The following is a 17,938-nucleotide window of genomic DNA, read 5'->3' as shown; positions in this document are numbered from 1 at the left end:
GGGGACAGCATGGCTGTCCTGTCTCACTCCTTCTAATTCCTCTTTAATTATCAGTTACTTCGTTATCAGTCAGAGGAGGGAAATAAGCAAGGGGGACACCTATTCCCAAACCCCATTCCACTCCTTGGAGAAACCCCCACTTTACTGCCCTTGTGGCCATTTCTTCTCCAAACTTTAGTGGGGAGCACAGTTGATTTTTTTTTAAATCAAAGCCCAGTTGCTTCAGGGACTGGTGGAGAAAACCAGAACTCTGAGGTCCAGAGCCAGGATCAGACACCCATCCCAGCTGCAGGACACCCACAGTGTGTCCCCCCACAAAGGGGGGCTGTGTGTGAGGCTGGAGGGATTCAGTGTCACTGGGTGAGTGATGCTGTGATGCCTTCACCCCCTTCTTGCAGCCCTCTCCCAGAACAGCCTCATCCAGGCTGCCTGCAGCTCCAGCACTGACACATTTTTGGCCCACTGTGCTCCTTGCACGGGATGTGCTCTGACTCCAGAGGAGGGAGCATGGCTTTATCTGCTTTCCACCCACCTCACATGAATTTCCTCAGGCACTTTCATGCCTTATTAGGGTAAGAGGGAACATGCATTTTCAGTAGCTCCAAGGAGGAGGCATCTGCTGGACAGCACACATCTTTCCCCAGGGCTTCCTGGGTTATCAGGGTTGAGGCAAGGGAGGCTCTGTCTGCAGGGATCCCCTCAAGAGCAGCAGAGATGGGATGGCAGGATGTCAGACCTGGGGATGGGTACAGTTCAGATAGCCAGCCAGGCAGGGAAAGTGGAATTAATGGGCTGTTCCTTCTGACCTTGTGGGAAGTCCTTATCTCAACTGCTTACAAACACAGAGAGGGAAAAATGAAGTGTGACTTTAATCTGCAAAAATGACTGTGGAAAATGATAGCATCTCGTTCAATTGATCTGCTGCTGCGTGGAACAAGAGGGCTCTGACTCCCATCCAAATGCTTGCAGGGGCTTTGAAATCATTGGATTCAGCCATGCTTTGCTCAGAGATTATCCTCGTTTCAGTGGAATGTGAAATAGCCTTATCTTGAAAAAGAAATAATATTTAAGTAACATGTCCAATTTACATAGAAAGCCTGTGATGCAGAAACCCTCCCTTCTCCTGGAGGAGGGGCATCTTTGTCAGCTTATCCTGGTGCTGAGCCAGAGCCCTTTGGCTTTCTCAGTTCAAGCTTTTTCATTTTGCTCCTGCAGAGCCTGATGATTCCTCACTGAGGGCTGGCAGGGACCTGGGTGCTCTGAGCAGCTTTGGGTACAGGTGCATGGGAGCTGCAGGCACTGGAGCCTGGGACGTGGGCTGGTGCCCTCCCAGCTCCCAGCTCCATCTCTTCTTTTTCCTGGGCCTCAGATCTGTGAACCTCAACTCAAGAGACCTACAGGACTTGAGAACTTTAAATTTTGATAAGTAATTGAGGTTTTGGACAAATGCAGGATTTTAAGAAATATGCCTTTATTTCCTAAAAAACAAAATTAAAATCTGCTTTTGTTTTTTTGACTGGAAAAATCCCCCACAAAACAGATACAGCAGTTCCTCACTCTTTTGGTTTGGATTACTGAAATCTGAAAAACATTTGATTTAAAAGTTGCTAAGACTTTTGGTTGAAAAAACCAACAATCTTAGAGTGAAAACACAGACTTTTCCCCCCATTTTAATGCTGGTGGATCTGGCAATCTGGTAAAGCACACTGCTCTTATGGATGGAAAGGCTGAAGGACCCTGATTGCACATGTGCTGTAAAGATGTTTTGATGCACTGTTCAGTGGGATAACCCAGCTCCTTTCATCTTGCAGTAGTACCTAATTAAATCAGGGTCCCCAGGGCATTTGCTGAGCCCCTTTGGTGAGGGTGTTCTGGAAGCTGGAATAAATCACTGGCATTTGGGCATAGCCCCAAGGCTGTACTGCTGTGAGGGACCTGCTCCTGCTCCTTGGGGTTATGCTCAGTCTGCACCCAGAGCAGCAGAGTGGCCCTGAAAACCAGGGGGAGAAGAAGAGGGTCCATCCAGCTGGCAGCTGCAAATCCCCTTTTTCCCAAAAATATCTCTGTGGATGCTCTCACAAGCTGCTCCCAGCCTGGCTGTGCTGATGACAGGCTCCAGCAGGGCCAGGAGCTGCCTGTCCTGCCCGTGGTGCAGTGTCCCTGGGTCAGGGTGCCATCCTGGTGCCAGCAGCCCTTTGAGCTGGCAGGCTCTGGCTCGCTCTGCTCCCTTTGTAGCCAGCTCTGGGCAGCTGCTGGCTGCATCCTGGGGCTGTGGGGGACACAGAGAGCAGCTGTGAGCTGTGCCAGCCCCACGGGCTCCTCACAGGGTGGCGCAGCCAGGTCCTGCTGACCACTGCCCACCTCGTCGTGCTCAGATCTTGGGGCACTCGGGCTGGCAGAGACTGATGGGGCAGATCCTCCTGTCCGTGGGGCTGGGGTGAGTAGGTTGTCCTCTCATTGAAGACAGCTGCAGATCTGTCTGCTGAAAGATTAATATCACTTTAACTGTTCCAAAGGGAAGTATCCCTCAGTGAAAGATGCAAGTGGCTCAGAGCTATTTACAGCTGAGGATAACATTTCGGTATTTTAAAAATTCACCAAGTAATCATAAAGGCTGAGCTTGTTAGGTGGCAGGGAGTTCTGCCAGGCCTGTGCTCCTAAAGCACTGCACAGAAAAGGATGCTTTTTTGTGGGCTGAATGGCCTGGTCGTGCCCTTTCTGTGGAAGGAAGGAGAAAAGATCTAATTTATCCAGCCTGGGCATGTACAAAGTGCTACCACTTCTGTGTAAGTGCTGGTACTGAGAGGGAAAAGCCTGGGGCATCTCATGAGCTGCTCTGCAAAGTCAGGATGGTTTCTCTTTTTGGCTTTCTGCTTCAGTAGTATGGAGGTGTTTCCTTTAGGATGCAAGTTGTGTTGATTTATGCTTATTTCACAATTTAGATCACACCTTGCAGGTGCAGAGCCTGTATTATAAAGCTCAGGCACCCCAGGGGTGTCAGAGTGGAAGTGGAGTGGGTACATACACTCCATGTGATGTAGTAATGAAGCAGAAGGAGCAAAAGGAACATGAATGGTGCAGCTGTCTGTCAGGGCAGGACAGCCATAGGATGGGATGGATGGGTTTGACTGAGGGCAGGGAAAGTGGCATGAGAGGTGGACTGAAGAGGGAATTTCAGTCCTGTGGGCTGGTTACAGGCAAATGAGGGTAGCAGAGTTTTGCTGGTACCTGTGTGCATGTGGAGGCAGAGGGAGAGACACAAAGGAGATGGTTTGGGACTGAGCAGGAAGAAAGAAGCTTCAGCTAGAGAGGTGACACAAGTATGAAGATGGTGTGTCAAATGGAGAAGCCAAAAAGTTCTGTCCTAGTCAGGATGTAGAATCATAGAATTCTGGAAAGGACCTTTAAATGTCATCCAGTCCCAGTCCCAGCCCCAGCCCAGGTGTGTGCTGTCAGGTCTGTGTCCCCTTGCCCTCCATGATGTGAGCACAGAAGGGACCATGTTGCCATTAACAAAAAGACTTCTTGAGCTTTCCCTTGATCCCTTCTGAGTGCTGCAGACATTCCTACCAAGACAAACAATTGTTTTAAGTTTCTTCAGAAGGACAAAACGATTCCTGCTGGATGCTGGAGCAGGGATTTGGCTGGGAGTGGAACAGCCAGTTTCCAGGAGAGGAGAGTTCAGCAGAAGACTCTTCCTAGAACTGACTCATTAATTACTTTTGCTTAATGGTCTTCCAGACAGCTCCTAATATCAAGAATGGCAAGAATCATAGAATGGGTTGGGCTGGAGGGGTGTTCAGTTGGCCCATGCTTAGGGTTTGCTGAATCAATGGGAGAAGGGGGACCCTGGAGAAGGAAGGGCAGCACTGGACAGGTCTGACATTCCCCCAGTAAGCAAATGTGAGGGCAGAGAGCTGAACTCTTCCCCTATTTCTAGCTGCAAGGTCATTGCTGCATCTTCAGGCACCCCAGCCCTGTCTGGTATTTGCAGTATTCCCTGCTAATTCCCGTTTCATTTGCAGTCTAATCCAATGTGGATGTGCAAAACCACAGAAACTGTCCGAAGAGCCGGGGTGCTGCTGGGGCTGGGCCTCACCTGTTAGCGCAGTGCTCAGCTGCGGCTCGTGTGTCCCTGGGGGATTTCAGCAGCACTTGGAGGAATGATCCAGGCAGTGTTTCTGGGACATGGCCAGGAAGGACAGGAGTGGTGCTCTGTCCTGCACTAGCACAAAAACGATTAGAGCATTAGAGCCGTGCCAGAGGAGCAAATAAAGCAGCAGATGCATTTAACCCTCCCGTCATGCTGGGGTGTGAAGCCCGCCCAGCAGCTGCTGTGACCCAGCCGGGAGGCAGTGGCAGCAGGGCTGGGACAGGGGCTGCAGACATTGCCCACATGCCTCCCCTCAGCTCGGCTCCGAGCTGCTGCTCCTCCTTGCAAAGAATTCACTGGAGCTATTTTTATCAGCACTGCCCAGGGAGATGGCTCAGGGTGCAGTTGGGAAGTGCTCATCCTGGCAGCGCTGCCTTTGGGACAGGGAGCACCGGTGTGGGTTTGTACAGGTCCCTCTTTGTGTTTATTTCCTCCAGCTGGATGTGTTTATTGTTCGCGGCTCATTTTCCAGTGCTGCCTTGAAAAGGGTCTTTTGGATTCTGCTGCTGGCTGCTCTAAAGCCCCTGGGTCTGTGTTTCAGTTCCTGCTGAGCTTCTCTATCTCCAGACTTTCTCCTCTGCTGGTTTTTGCAGGGGCTGTTTACTGCACAGTTACTGGGAGCTAACAACACAACAGCAGTAAATAAAAAAGTGTGGCCCTGATTAAGTGTGCCTGAATAGCATCAAATTTATCAAGGCTGGTATTTCCTTTTTGTGAAAGCTCATTTTGCTTTTTGAGAAGATTGTAACCTTGGAAGAGATTTTTCTTCTTGCACGTTTCACTTCTGGGGTTTGAAATCACCTTCCTGACACCCTCAAACCACCCTGGGCTTTTTCTTTCCTTAGCTCCTGCTCCTGGCAGACCCCAGGCTGTGGGATGGGACAGGCTGTTGTGCTGCATGCACTGGGCTCTCCCAGGGTGGCTGGCATTTGTCTCCTGCTTTGCTGCCAGGGCCAAGTTTTCCTCTGTGCTGAGCTCCAAGGCTCTGCCAGCCACACAGATAAATCATAAATTCAGGGATACTCGAGGCCAGCTAGAAGTTATTGTTATGGCTGGACCCTTTCCTCTAGGCTGGGCTTTGTCACAGTGCCACTAAACCCTCAGTGTAGGTTTTTTTGGAGGGCTGCAAACAGCACTGCATCCCTTGGTGCCCTGGGCATGTGCGGCTCAGCCAGGGAAAATGAACTTCAGACACCACGCCATGTCTCTGAAAGGCAAATATTCCTCACCTGGCTACTGCCAGATAAATGATGTCAGCAACAGAGGGACCCAGCACAGGGCATCAGCATCCCTGCAGGGGCCAGGCTGGCTGGCAGAGCAGTGCTCTCTTGGGATGCTGACAGGGGTGATGTGTGATCTGCTGGAGGTGCCAGATTTGAAAGGGCAGCTGTGTTGACAATAGTCCCCCCAAATCAAACACCTCTGGATGACTTTGCAAGCAGAGGGACAGCAGCAGAGGTCAGCCGTGTCCCATGGAGTGAGAGCTGCCGTGGGGCAGTGCAGGATGCCAAAGCTGTGCTGCTCAGCTTCTTGTCACCACTCTGTGTGAGTAGCCCAGGAGCTGCCCCAGAGTGTCCCTGCCCTCACAGCCCTCCTTGCAGAGCTCTGCTACCCTTGGGGCTGTGGTGTCTCACAGCAATGGCTCAGCTCCCCACCTCCCACAGCATCCTCAGTGCAGCCTCTGCAACCCAGGCTGGATCTTCTTGGTCTTGCCATCTCTCCTGCAGGAATTGGGAGCTGCCTCAGCCTGCAGCATCTCCAGGCACCAAGGGATGCAGTGCTGCTCACAGCCCTCCACAAGAGAGCCCTGTTCTCTTGTGTTGTCCCCAGGTGCTGAGAGAGAGCTGAGCATGCAGGAGCCATCTGCACCCTCTTGGTGACATGTCCAGCTCTGTCCTTACTAGTGAGAGCAGACCCTACATCTAGTGCACTTCCAGATTACTTCTTTGGGACTCCTTTGAGGAAAGCACTTGCCGGGAGCTGCCTGCTGCTCCCCCAGCTGGGGTCAGCTGGGTGATTGTCTGCCTGGGAATCGGTCAGGATAGCATCTGCCTGGATCAGAGAGCAACTGAAAGGGAGAATTTTATCTCTTGATGGTGAATCCTATCCTCAGGAGCAGCAGGACAAAGGCAGGGCCTGGAGCACGTCCTGCCAGGATGAAGAGCTGGATCCTGCCTTGGAAAGCCTCTGGCCTGGGGCTGGCGCCAGGCAGGCTGTGTGCCCCAGGCTCAGCACACCCAGCCCACTCTGATCCCCCAGGCATGGAGAGCACACACACATTCCCCTTGGCCCCTGCCAGATTATAGTGGAATTAATCATGCTGATTATATTGCTACCAAAAAAGGAGGTGCTTTCTCTGTTCAGAACTGGCTCAGACCCCCTGCTTGCAAGCAGCAGCCTAAAAATGCTGTTTTCCGCCTCATCGTGTCTCTGGGTTTTTCAGGAGCTGTAATAATTTTGGATAAAAAGACCAAGAATGACTGCAATCCCAGGCAGCTCACCCTGCAGAGAAAGCAGGGAGATAACATGTGAGTGTGGGCAGGGAGGTGAATCATGGCTCCAGCAGAGTGGGATGTCATCCCAGGGAGGGACAGGCTGAGCCACAGCAGCTCTGCACCCTCTTCTCTATCCCAGGGCCCTGAGAAGTGTTTTTGGCCCCTTGTCAAGTCACACTGTTGCCTGTATCAGTTGGGATTGATGCCCTACTTTCAGTTCTTTCCCTGCAGCTACTCAGAATGGCGTATGTGTGTATCTTCTCCCTTGTCAGGGTCTCAGAACAGCATTTCTATCATCTTTTCATTGCACCTGTTGAGTATTCAAACTTCAGCTTGTCTTGTCCACTTACTGCATCTCAGTTTAATGGGAAGGAATCAATCCTCATTTCATGACTAACAGCCCAAAAATTCCTCTGGAGTGTTTTCACTGCAGGAATGAGAACTGCATCTTTCCTCCTTTTTTGTCCTAAAACATGACCAGATACCAACCTGCATCTGAAAAGGGCTCATCAGACCACATTAAAGGTTGTAATTTACGGTGAATTGGAGTTTGAGGAATGCTAACTACTTATCACACAAAAATATGTGGATATGTACATGAAATGGGGAATATGGAGAGCCTCAGAAAATCTGACAGTGAGAGCACAGGGAAGGCAGCTCTCAGTACGACCTGAGTGCAACAAAGCAGCTGAATATACTGTTCTTCACCCGCCCTGATTTTTAAGGTGCAAGGTTGCTGTTTGAAGTCAGCTCCTTCCCAGCCTGTGAGCAGCTGGGCTGTAAAGCCATCCCTGCTTTTAGCAGGAAGATCACAGGGCCCCGAGCATGAGGCATGTGAGGAATATGACAGCCGGCCAGTAGAATAACTCCCATAGCCTGCAGCCCTGAGGAGCAAGGAGGTGTGCTGGGAGGGAGTGGAAAGGACTCAGAGAGCCAAGCTGAGAGGGAGACAGTAGCTCTGGTGAGACCAGCCTGTCAGGCTGCAGTGAGTAAAGGAGCCCCTGGACAAGCCATGTTGTTTGCTGGAGAGCTACAAGAGAGAAATTTCTGGGAAAACCCATCTGGTGTGCTGAGCAGGGGCACACTGCCTCTGGTGAGGTGCAGCAGCTCAGGGCTGGTGACACACAGAGGAGTTCAGCCACCAACCATGCCTGTGTGATGCCTTGCTTATTCCTCTGAGCAGCACAGCATTGAGCCCATTCTGCAGCCTCTGCTGCCTCACTGCAATGTGTGAACATGCTCACATTTACAAATACACCTGCCCTGTTCCCTATGTGCAGCCTTTCCAGCTTACCCTTGAGCAGCTGGGCCCCTTCCATGCTGAAAATCTGCTCTTCTCTCCCTGAGTGCAGGGTTTTGGGTCAGGTGGGCAAGTTTTGAGTGCTGATGCAGTTGTGGTGGCAGCCAGGGTTTGCTGTGTGGTGGGATGACCTTGGCTCAGAGGGTGCTCACTCTTCTCCCCTCTTCTCTCTGCAGGACGGCTCATGCCAAGGCCAAGGCTGAAGGCTCTGAGCAGGCAGCTCAGGCAGCCAACAACGAATCAGGCATAGCCAGAATGATGGCCAGGGAGCTCTCCCCAGACTTCTACCAGCCAGGTAGGATCAGAGGCATCTTCCAAGAGGTGTCTTCCAGTTTCCACGGAGAATCTGTTCAAGTGCTTCACCCACTTAATAACTCCACAAAATGCTCTCCTGTCTATCCTAAATCCTCTTTTGCTCTACAGCCAGCCCCTTGTCCTGGGTGATTTTCTGTCCTCCTGACACCACTGTTTTACTCACTGTGGTTCCATAGCCTGGAGGAAAACCCCACAGTTTCTCAGCTCCTCATGTTTTTCCATACACTGAAGCCCTCAGAACAGCAGGCAGGACAGGCAGCAAGCTCGGGGCTATCTGCAGCTCTCCTGTAGATACATCCATTGTGGCTTTTTCTTGGAACAGTGTTGCACATTAACTCACAAACCCACATCCTGTGGGGCCTCAAAACAATCAGACTCTGCTAATTAGGGGCCATAATATCCTATAAGAAAGCAGCTAGTACGAAATACTATTTTCCTGTTTCTCTATTAATTTGCTAGTATCACTGCTAATTATTTGGCTGGTAAACACTTGGGAGGTTCCTTCTGTGGGACCAAGCACTGAGGATTGGTAGATGAGAAGTGTCATATTAGAATCAGCATTGTGAATGCCATTACTTTTCCCTGGACTGAGTTAGGGAGAGATATATTCTTCCTGGGAAACTTTCCTTTACAGAGAGGGAAGGTAATAAAAGAGCAAAAAATAAAATTCCAAGTGCCTATATTTTCATCCTGTCTTTCTTATTTTCTGTATTTATTGCCTGGAGTGAGTCCCATGGTTACTGAGGCAAGATGACAAGGGACTATCACAGTGGTAAAACTGGGGGTAGAAGCCAAAGGTTGACTTGTGCTCAGCAAAACCTGACACCTGCCCCTGCTCTGATTTCGGTGTCTCTGCATCTCCTGTACCACCCCCAGCACAGGGCACACAGTGGGAAATGGGAACAGCTCAGAGCTGGTGCCTGGTGGGGAGAGTCATGCTGACAGATTTTCCTAAATTCCCCATTCTCTTGCCTTGTCCTGCATCTATGAGCTGGGGAAATGCCGTGCTGGAGGGCTGCCTCTTCCTCCCCAGCACCCAGCAAGGCCTGTTGGAGCTGGCTTTGAGTGGGGAAACACCAGATCACCCGGGCATGGGCATGAGCCAGCCCATGGCACTTCCTTTAACAATGGTTAAATGTTGCTTGATCCTCACATAAGCCCCCCAGCTGCCACTCACAGCTCTACATTCACCCTTTGCACACTGGGGTATTTATAGAACAGAAACAAAGGAAACTGGAATCCCTATGGGGAGGTTTTGGACATCTATTTTTTCCACCCGTGGCAATTGAATGAGACAATTGAAACAGTCTCTGTAAAACACTTGGGGCAGCCTGACCTCCACTCCTGACTCCTCAGGTGCTGGATCCACTTGCTGCTGTTATGTAGGGCCTCACTTGGGTCCTGGCCTCTCTCAAGCTCCTGATGTATTTTATTCTTCTATGATTCTATTAAACCTCTAAATTCCCAAAGTGCACAAGGATATATCTCTTCTCACACAGTTGCACCATCCAGGAACAAACAGACAGTAGTCCAGCCTTGGGTTTTGCTAGGACTGAGAGCTGCTGCTTACACAGCCAGGAGGGCCCAGCTGTGTTTGGTAGCTGTGTTTCTCCCTGCTGTCCTGGCAGATTGACTGGGCTGTGTCTGGCACAGGCAATCCGGCTCAGCAAGCCCCATATCCCTAACAACTGTTGAGCCCTGAATTTCAGGGTATCATCCCTGGTAACTTAGAGAAGGATGTAAGCCATAACCTTGCTAAAATGTGCTGGAAGATGAAGGTGGGGAGCTGAGGGTGTGCCCTCCAGGCAGTTGGGGGTTTTTGTGTTGTAAATTATTCAGGAGGAGAAGAAAGCAGCAGGAGAGAGCAAGGAGCCTGGAGCTGCAGGCAGCCTATTTTGAGGAGTCTGAACAACTGTTGAAATGGCTTCCAAATAACTCAGTTGCAGCCAGAAATAAATGGCCCTGAATGGGTCATCTGCTGATTGACAGGAGTGTGCAGGCAGAGCAGAGCAGCTGAAATCAGTGCCCTCCTTTTCCCCACTGCCCCTCCAAGTGGAGGCATTGCCTGAATGGACAGGAGGTAGCAGTCATATCATATGCAAATCATACCACTGACTTGTGAGAGTAAAAGGAGCACTGAGCCAAATTTCCCAACCAGACTCGGGTCTGCATCAGTCCTTGAGATGGAGGAGATGAGGGGAGAGACCTTAAGGCAGCCAGAGGCAGTGTGGCTCCAGGATCTACAGTGTCATTTAGGAGCACAGAGCAAGCCCTCATCAGCATCACTGCAGTTCAGCAGAATGAGGCCAGAGCAGGGGCTTTGCTTTCAAAGAAACTGCTCTGCAATCTCACACTGCACAGGAGGAGCACGATGCTCTTCTTGTCCTCACTTGCTATGAGCGTCAGGGTGATGTGTGGGGACCCTTCTCCCAGCACATCTCAGCATGTGGAGCACTGTGGAGGGTTATTATTCCACATAATATTCCCAGTTCTTTAGTGATGCATTTTGGTGGATATCTTCAGTGTCAGGCCCTGTCTGAACTCCCCTGGCCCAGGCTGGGCTGCGATTTGTAATACAGTTAATAAGAAGTAAAGATTTAATGATAGGTGAAAAAATGAAATGAGGCAATGTTCTAGGAAGTCACAAGTCAGTGAGTGAGATGAGGCCAAAATGAAATCTGAAGCCCTGAGTCACCTTTCGTGATGGTGCCAGGTAATTTTGCTGCTGTTGTGGAGCTCAGGGCAGACAAGAGGGCTGTATAACTTCGAGCCCTGTTCCATATATAAAAAACATACTTTTCCCATCATGATGGATAGCACATAGACAATTTGGGGACCCTTCCTTTCCCGATGACACTGGTCATCCTGTATATCATGTGAAGTTACCAGGCTATTTGATACTGTGGAAGCCACATTGAAGAGTTTCCTAACCATTAAATAAAAAAATAAACTACGTTCATTGGATGCTGTATCCTCCTTAGCCCCAGCATGACCCATCTGTGTGACCATATGAAGCTGGGGCACAGATTTTCATTGTTTCGTTATTTAACCTTATCTGCAGCTTCTGCCTGCTCCTTCAGCTCTTCCCAACTGAACAGTTGGGAATAAGGCTTGGAGGAGTCCATGATAAGGAGCCCACAATAAGGCTTGGAGCCTTCAGGAGTTCCTAAATGAAATTCCTAGAGGAAGTTCCAAGAGGAAGTTCCTCCTGGCAGCAGGGTCTGGTTTGGGAGTTCCTCCTCTCCCAGACTCCGGCCTGGGCCCTTGCACCATGGTTCCCAAACCCATTGCTGCTGGGGGCACGGCTGCCAAAGCCATGATGGTGCCATGGCACTGGGGTACGCCGCTGTCCTTTGTTCCATAGTGACTCCTCACACATTCTCTCCGCAGGCCCCGAGTACCAGAAGCGGAAGCTGCTGCAGGAGATCATCGAGAACGCCGAGCATGCGGTCAACATGGAGGAGGAGGCGCCACGGCCCGAGGCCGCCCCGCCGCCCCCCACGCCTCCCGAGAGCCCCCAGCTCCACGAGCAGGAGGAGCCACAGCCCCGCACCAGCCCGGCGCCCAGCCCTGCCGCCACCCCTCCCGAGGCCAAGCGGGCCAAGGCGGCTCCCCGGCAGGACGGGGCCCTGCGGCCGGGCAGCTGGGCCGAGGCGGGCGGGAGGGCGGGTGATGGCAGCCCAGCACCCTCTGAGGGCGAGGGCCGGCCGGCCTCGCGGGGCCGCGGCCGTGCTGCCGAGCAGATGGAGATCGGGCCGCTGCAGCGCATGGCGCGCGAGCCCGACGTCGAGCACTTCAAGGGCTACCACAGCTACGCCGTGCGGACGTCACCGGTGACCCCCGCCACGGACTATGAGGAAGAGCAGTTCCCTGAGAATGAGCCGCCCTCCCCGGAGCCCCGAGGGGAGCCCCAGCGCCGGGGGGGCACCCCTGGCCCGCCACAGGGCCGCGAGGAGAAGCCATCGGCGGCGGCGGCGGAGGCCAAGCCGGAGCCGCCTCGGGCCAAGGAGCCACAGCAGCAGCAGCGCCCCAGCCCCGAGCGCAGGGCCCTGGGCCGGGCCGAGCCCGCGGCCGACAGGAAGACTGAGGCCAGGGCACCCGGCCGGACCGAGCCCAAGGCAGGGGCCAAGCGCGGCCCGGCCCAGGCGGCGGCAGTGGTGGCAGCACAGAAGGCGGAGGAGTGTGAAGAGGTGACGTGGGGCATCCCTGGGAGCCTCCTGGGAGCCATTTTGCCTTTCCTTTACTGTTCCCCATGAGGTCTGGCAGGACCCAGAGAGATGCAGAACCCCCGGGCCTGCCTCGTCCTCCCCAGCACCCAGCAAGGCCTGTTGGAGCTGACTTTGAATGGGGAAACACCAGAGCACCCAAGCACAGGCATGAGCCAGCCCATGGCACTTCAGGGCTTGGGGCTGCGGTGATGGAGGCTCTTTTTAGGATCCTGAAGCCCACTAGAGAAGTGTTGGCATCCCCATCTCCTGCCACCTTCCCAGCCTGCCCTGCCTGGATGCTTGCCCTGACATTCATAACCTTCCTGTTTTGACCTCCTCTCTTTACCTTTCAGAGAAGCTGTATTTCAAAACTTGTACAAAAGCAGGCATCTTCCAATTAATTTTATCCACTTTTCTCACCTTCTTTTCCCTCCCCATTACCAACCAACTTGGATGTGAAAGTTTAGGGGAAAAAAACCAGGAAGAGCTCAAGTGTGTTTCTCTTTTACCCATTACTTTTTTTTGCTGTAGGGGCACCTCATGAGTTGAACTGTGGTGTTGAATCACCAGCCAATTTCCCAGGTTTAAAATATAGTCACTGAAACTTAATTTTGCTCTTAGCAAATACAGCTGGAATCCCAGACATTTTATTAGCCCTCTGAGTCCCATCTTGAAGTCCTTTGGACGTGAATGATTCCGATGTGACTTTAGAAAAGCACAGCTTGGAAATACTTTGGTCTGAAATTACAGCAATCTCACATGGTTTCATTTGTTGGGGTTTGGAAATAGATGATCTTCAAGGTCCCCTTCCAAACCAAAGCATTTTATGATTCTATGATATTAAAAATGACAAGTTTACAAACACAGGCAATGTGGATGCAGAAGGGAGTTGGGAGGAGCAGCCTGACATTGGACCAGGAGTTCATGTTCCTGTGGTCAGGGTCTCCTTTAATCTAATTTAGCTGCAAAAGAAGCCTGATTTAACATCCTTCAAATGAATTTGCAGGGAAGAAGTAGGAATAGGAGAGGATAAACATTCCACTAGTTTGAAATTCAGGCTGGTTATTAAATGCCAGATTTCAGTGCATTGGGAGGGGGTGATTGTGGTATTTTTGAGCAGCAGAACCAAGCTATGTCTGTCTGGAGCTGTGCTGTGTAATGCTGTGGTTTGGGTTTTTCTTTCAGGGACCTAACACAATCGTGATCTGCATGGTCATCTTACTGAACATTGGTCTGGCCATCCTATTTGTACATTTTTTGACATGATGAGCCTCTTGAACAAGGTAAGAAGCAGAAAGAGATTTTACCCTCAATTTGTAGATGTCACTGGATGTTTTAAGGTTGACTCACTTTTCAGAAATGTCAAAAAATCATTGCATGAAATTATTTCATAATTTCATACATTTTCTCAAAATTAAGAACTGTGTGGGTGGAATACAGTCCCACCATATAGGTTTGCCTTCCCAGTACCATGGGCATGTTTCATGGAGTGAGAATTCCATTGCAAGAGTGTGTGATGTTAAATTTGAAATTTGTTTGCTGCAAATGCTTCAAGAAACACTTTCAATTTGCTATTTCAACATGGCTGCTCCCAGGTAACTTGTGCATTACATTATTTCTTGGCACTCAGACCAGCAAGATGCAAGAACACATAAAAATTGTGAAACTGTGAAAACTACAGCTCTAATTGCACCACTACTAGTTCTGCAGCAGTTAATTAATTGTTTTACTAAAGATAAAGATGAATCAAGATGTATGTGAGACTGGAGCTTGCTCAGGTCTTCCACTTGAATTGGGATAAGGGTTTACATTTGGATTTGGTGGCAATAAAACCTTGTGAGGTTTCTCGTGCCTGTGGTACTCCCACAGACAGGAAAGTGTCCTGAGCTTGCACAGGACTTGTCTTGGGCTCAAATATTTCAAACAAAATCTGCCTTCAAAGCTGAACCTGGCCCTTGAGCCTCATGTGAACACAAGAGACACTTCTAAGTCCCTGTGAGAATATTGGGCTGCTTTCCCAGGACCTCCTTGGGGACAAAACTGCTCTGTTAGGCACTGCTTTCTGTCATGTTTTTAGTCTCACTCAGCCTGCCCAGGTGGAAGCTTTGCAGGCAGCTGTGGTAAAGTGTTGGTCATGTGTTTTGCTGTCCCTTGACTTTCCCATTTATCTGTGTCTGGGACAGGCGTCGCTGCTGGTGGAGACCTCAGACCTTGGCGGGGATTAAAGCTCAGCCACCTGGAAACACCTAAGAGGAGGACTTGAGATCCCAAGGTTGCACTGCAAACATCAACCTTAAATGAGAGTGTCTGAAGATCAGTTTCCTGCTCCCAGGCTGTGGCTGGCCTCTGCAATCTACCAAGGAAAAGCCAGGGTTTCTGCACTGTGGTCTCCTCTTCTTTGTATAAAATAGCAGTTGCCTTAAATTATTCTCACCAAAGCCATCAACTGTCCTGCCATGCCAGGGATGAGGGATTTATCTGTAGCTGTAGGAAAATGAGTGAGAAGGTCTCATACATGCACACTGATGTGTTTTGTAACTCCCTTGGTTGACTCCGTGTCAGAGATTTTCCAGAGATTGTCATCCATGGCATGGAGATGAAGCAATCCAGCAAGCAGAATGACTCATGAGAGCTGCGCCGTGGCTCGGGGTGGACGGCGCTGCTCTCCGTGCTTGGAAGTCATCCAGAGGGATGAACAAAAAGTCTTTCCTTTCCCCTGTCACCTGGCATCATTTTCCATGGATGGAGGACTGAGAGGGGGAGCAAGTTGAAATTGGGCTTGTTGAAGTGTGACCCGAGTCCTGCCCACGGATGGGGCCGCGGGGTGGGGTGTGAGGGACTGGTGGATCCAGGCTGTTGGTGCCTGTGGGGGTGCTCTGGGTGGAGATGGGGTCTCTTTTGGGACCAGGCACCATCCAAGCGCTCTCCTGCCACCAACAATGCTCTGCACAGAAGCAGCTTGCAGTGGGTTGCTTCCCACTGTAATGGGAAAGGCAGTAGGTGTGCTGAATTTGTCCCTTTACCCCTTTTTTCTATGAAAATGTTGTGAGTTACAGTGAAAAAGGAGGGTCTTGCTGAAAATGCCTCTGTACACCTGCAGGTTCCTCCCCTTGGTGTGCCAGGCTGTGGGGAGGGGTCCTGGCCTCTCATTGCACCCAACACACAGATTTTCCAGCAGAGGATGCAGGGTGGCTATCATGGGAGAGGTTACCTTATTCCTGAAAGAAAAAAGGTGCAGAGATGTGAGTGACTGAAGTGTAATTTGGCTGTTGGGCTCAGAAATATGCAGCAGCCAGGCTGTCAGCAGTGGCAGAGAACAGTGGGGCAGTGTAGCTGTTGCTGGTGTGTGCAAGGCTGAGAGGCCTGGGCAATTTGCACCCATTTTCCCAAAGCTGTGACAGGGAGTGACCTTTGGAAGGAGATTTTTCCACCATGATCTGCTCTGACCCTTAGCAGTGCGAGCTTAGAAAGTCGGCACAGATGAAGTTACAGTTTAGTGTGAGGCTGAGTGCTTGGACATGTTTCTTCCTTCTTTTAAGAGCAATGTGTATTTTCTATCCCTTTTTAAGATAATCAGAGATGTTATTTATAGTTGGTTGTGCACCTCTGTGTATCCTGAAGTCCCACAGCACAGGACTGGGTGGGAAAACTTTGTTGGACTGGAAAGAATGGGGAAATGATAGTTAAGGGAAAAAACAGATGCCCAGTCTGCTTCAAAGGTCAATCTGAAAGGATTTCAGAGACAGAGTGGCAGACACACAGGGGTTTACACTCACTGGAGACATGGGGCAAAACCTACCTAATTTATCTACTCTAGTTATGGCATAAGAGAGTGAGAATAATTCAGTACTTTTCTTTGTGAACCAAGTCTATTTTTTAACCTTATTGAGCTCAGGAACATTGCCACAGTAGCAAATATGTGGTATTAAGTGTGGGAGAAGTGAATGTGATCCTTTCCTAAAGCCATGTGGCTGTACCAGTCCTGAGAAAGCTGTGCAGCATCATCTACACTTCCACAGAGCATAGTTTAGTAGCAGTTTGCTTATTTTCTTTTTTTTTCTTTCCTTAAATATAAATGTATTGCAAACCCCAGGCTCTGCTGCCTTTAATGTTTTGTCTCCATTTGCTGGCATTCACTTGCCAACTCTGCAGTTTCAATATCCCAACTGCTTTTATTCACCACCAAGACAATTTCCATTGAGAGACCTGAGGGGCTTTTATTTATCACTAAGCACAAAAATGAATCTTTTTCAACAGTGCTAAGATAATTCCTTCCCCCCTCCTATTTTTTATGCATGTGATATGCACTCAGTAATGTGCTTTCCTCCTTCTGAGAAAAGTAGGTAGATTTGCTTTTATGTGACGTATAACTATATCCATATTGCACTGAGATATGGATATAAACACATAGAGAGAGAGCCCCTTAGGGATTTCATTTTCTTAGATGCAAAATACCAGATTTACCTCAAACTGCATGCTTTCAAAACTGACTAGGATTTTGTGTTATATTTTTCAGGTCTTACAAAGATGCAGATACCTTTCACTCTTCACACAAAAATACCTTCATCACAGATTTTGCTAGCTGTTTACTACAATCTGTGTACTACTGTCCAGAGTTTTCTGTCGGTTGTTCTGCTGGATTATGTGCAATAATAAACAGTTATCTGCTCACTCTATCCATGTGGATTTTTGCAGGGGAATCTCCAAGTTTCTTTCCATGGTGGCACATTCACTCTAGTTTTAAAGCAGAGAGTAATGCAGAATTTCACTGGTGGCATCTGGATGCTTTTTAGCTTTTTCTTAATTATCCATTTCAAAAATTTGCATTTTTTAATTGATGGGGGTACTTAGCAAAGAGAGTTGTTTCCACTAAATGCTTTTAGGCAGCCTTTAAGGACCCTGCAACTCTCTGAGCACACTCCATGTGCTCCCATGGTGCTGGCCTTGGGCAGGGCTTGCACAGGGCCAGGAGGGAAGGCAGCTCACTGTCCCAGAGCCTGCCCAGGCCAGGCACATGGCTGCTGCCAGGTCTTTTTGCTGCCTCCCAACCCCAGGGCTGCTGCCAGGCTCATGCTGAGCTGTGCAACACTGGCTGCTCCCCCTGGCTTTGGGGAGGGGTGATTCTCCACTGTGCCCCAGCCTCTCACTCAGCCTCTGGAGACAGCCTGGGTGAGGAAAGCCAGGCACGAGGCAGAGGGAAATGGCAGCTGGGTGATTTATGGGGGAGGATGGATGAGCAGAGCCCAGCACCAGCCTGGGCAGCAGGGCCCTGAGGAATCCAGAGTAGCCAAAACCTCCAATCCTTTTTCTATTTCTGGAGCGTCTCACATGAGCAAAGCCAGACTGTGCAGAGAGGCTGGGGGGACACAGGCTCAGCTGGAGTGCTGCTTCTGTGGGTGTGAGGGGTCTCATGGCAGACGATTTCATGCCCTGGTAGAGACTGAAGGAGCTGAGTTTGTTGAAATAA

The 17,938-nt window shown here is 50.2% G+C and overlaps 1 protein-coding gene across 1 annotated transcript in view; it reads left to right on the top strand.

The window, feature by feature from the left end:
• JPH2 (junctophilin 2) overlaps window positions 1–13,737 on the top strand; it is a 28,265-nt gene extending 14,528 nt beyond the window's left edge. The window contains exons 3-5 of the mRNA XM_058036266.1: window positions 8,125–8,243; window positions 11,654–12,453; window positions 13,657–13,737. Coding sequence (XP_057892249.1) covers window positions 8,125–8,243; window positions 11,654–12,453; window positions 13,657–13,737 — 1,000 coding nt within the window. The remainder of the gene's footprint in view (window positions 1–8,124; window positions 8,244–11,653; window positions 12,454–13,656) is intronic.
• The last annotated feature ends 4,201 nt before the right edge of the window (window positions 13,738–17,938 follow it).

Source organism: Melospiza georgiana, chromosome 17, assembly GCF_028018845.1.
Source record: "Melospiza georgiana isolate bMelGeo1 chromosome 17, bMelGeo1.pri, whole genome shotgun sequence".
Lineage (NCBI taxonomy): Eukaryota > Metazoa > Chordata > Aves > Passeriformes > Passerellidae > Melospiza > Melospiza georgiana.
Note: the sequence above shows the minus strand (reverse complement) of the source record. Positions and strands in the feature narration are given on the sequence as shown.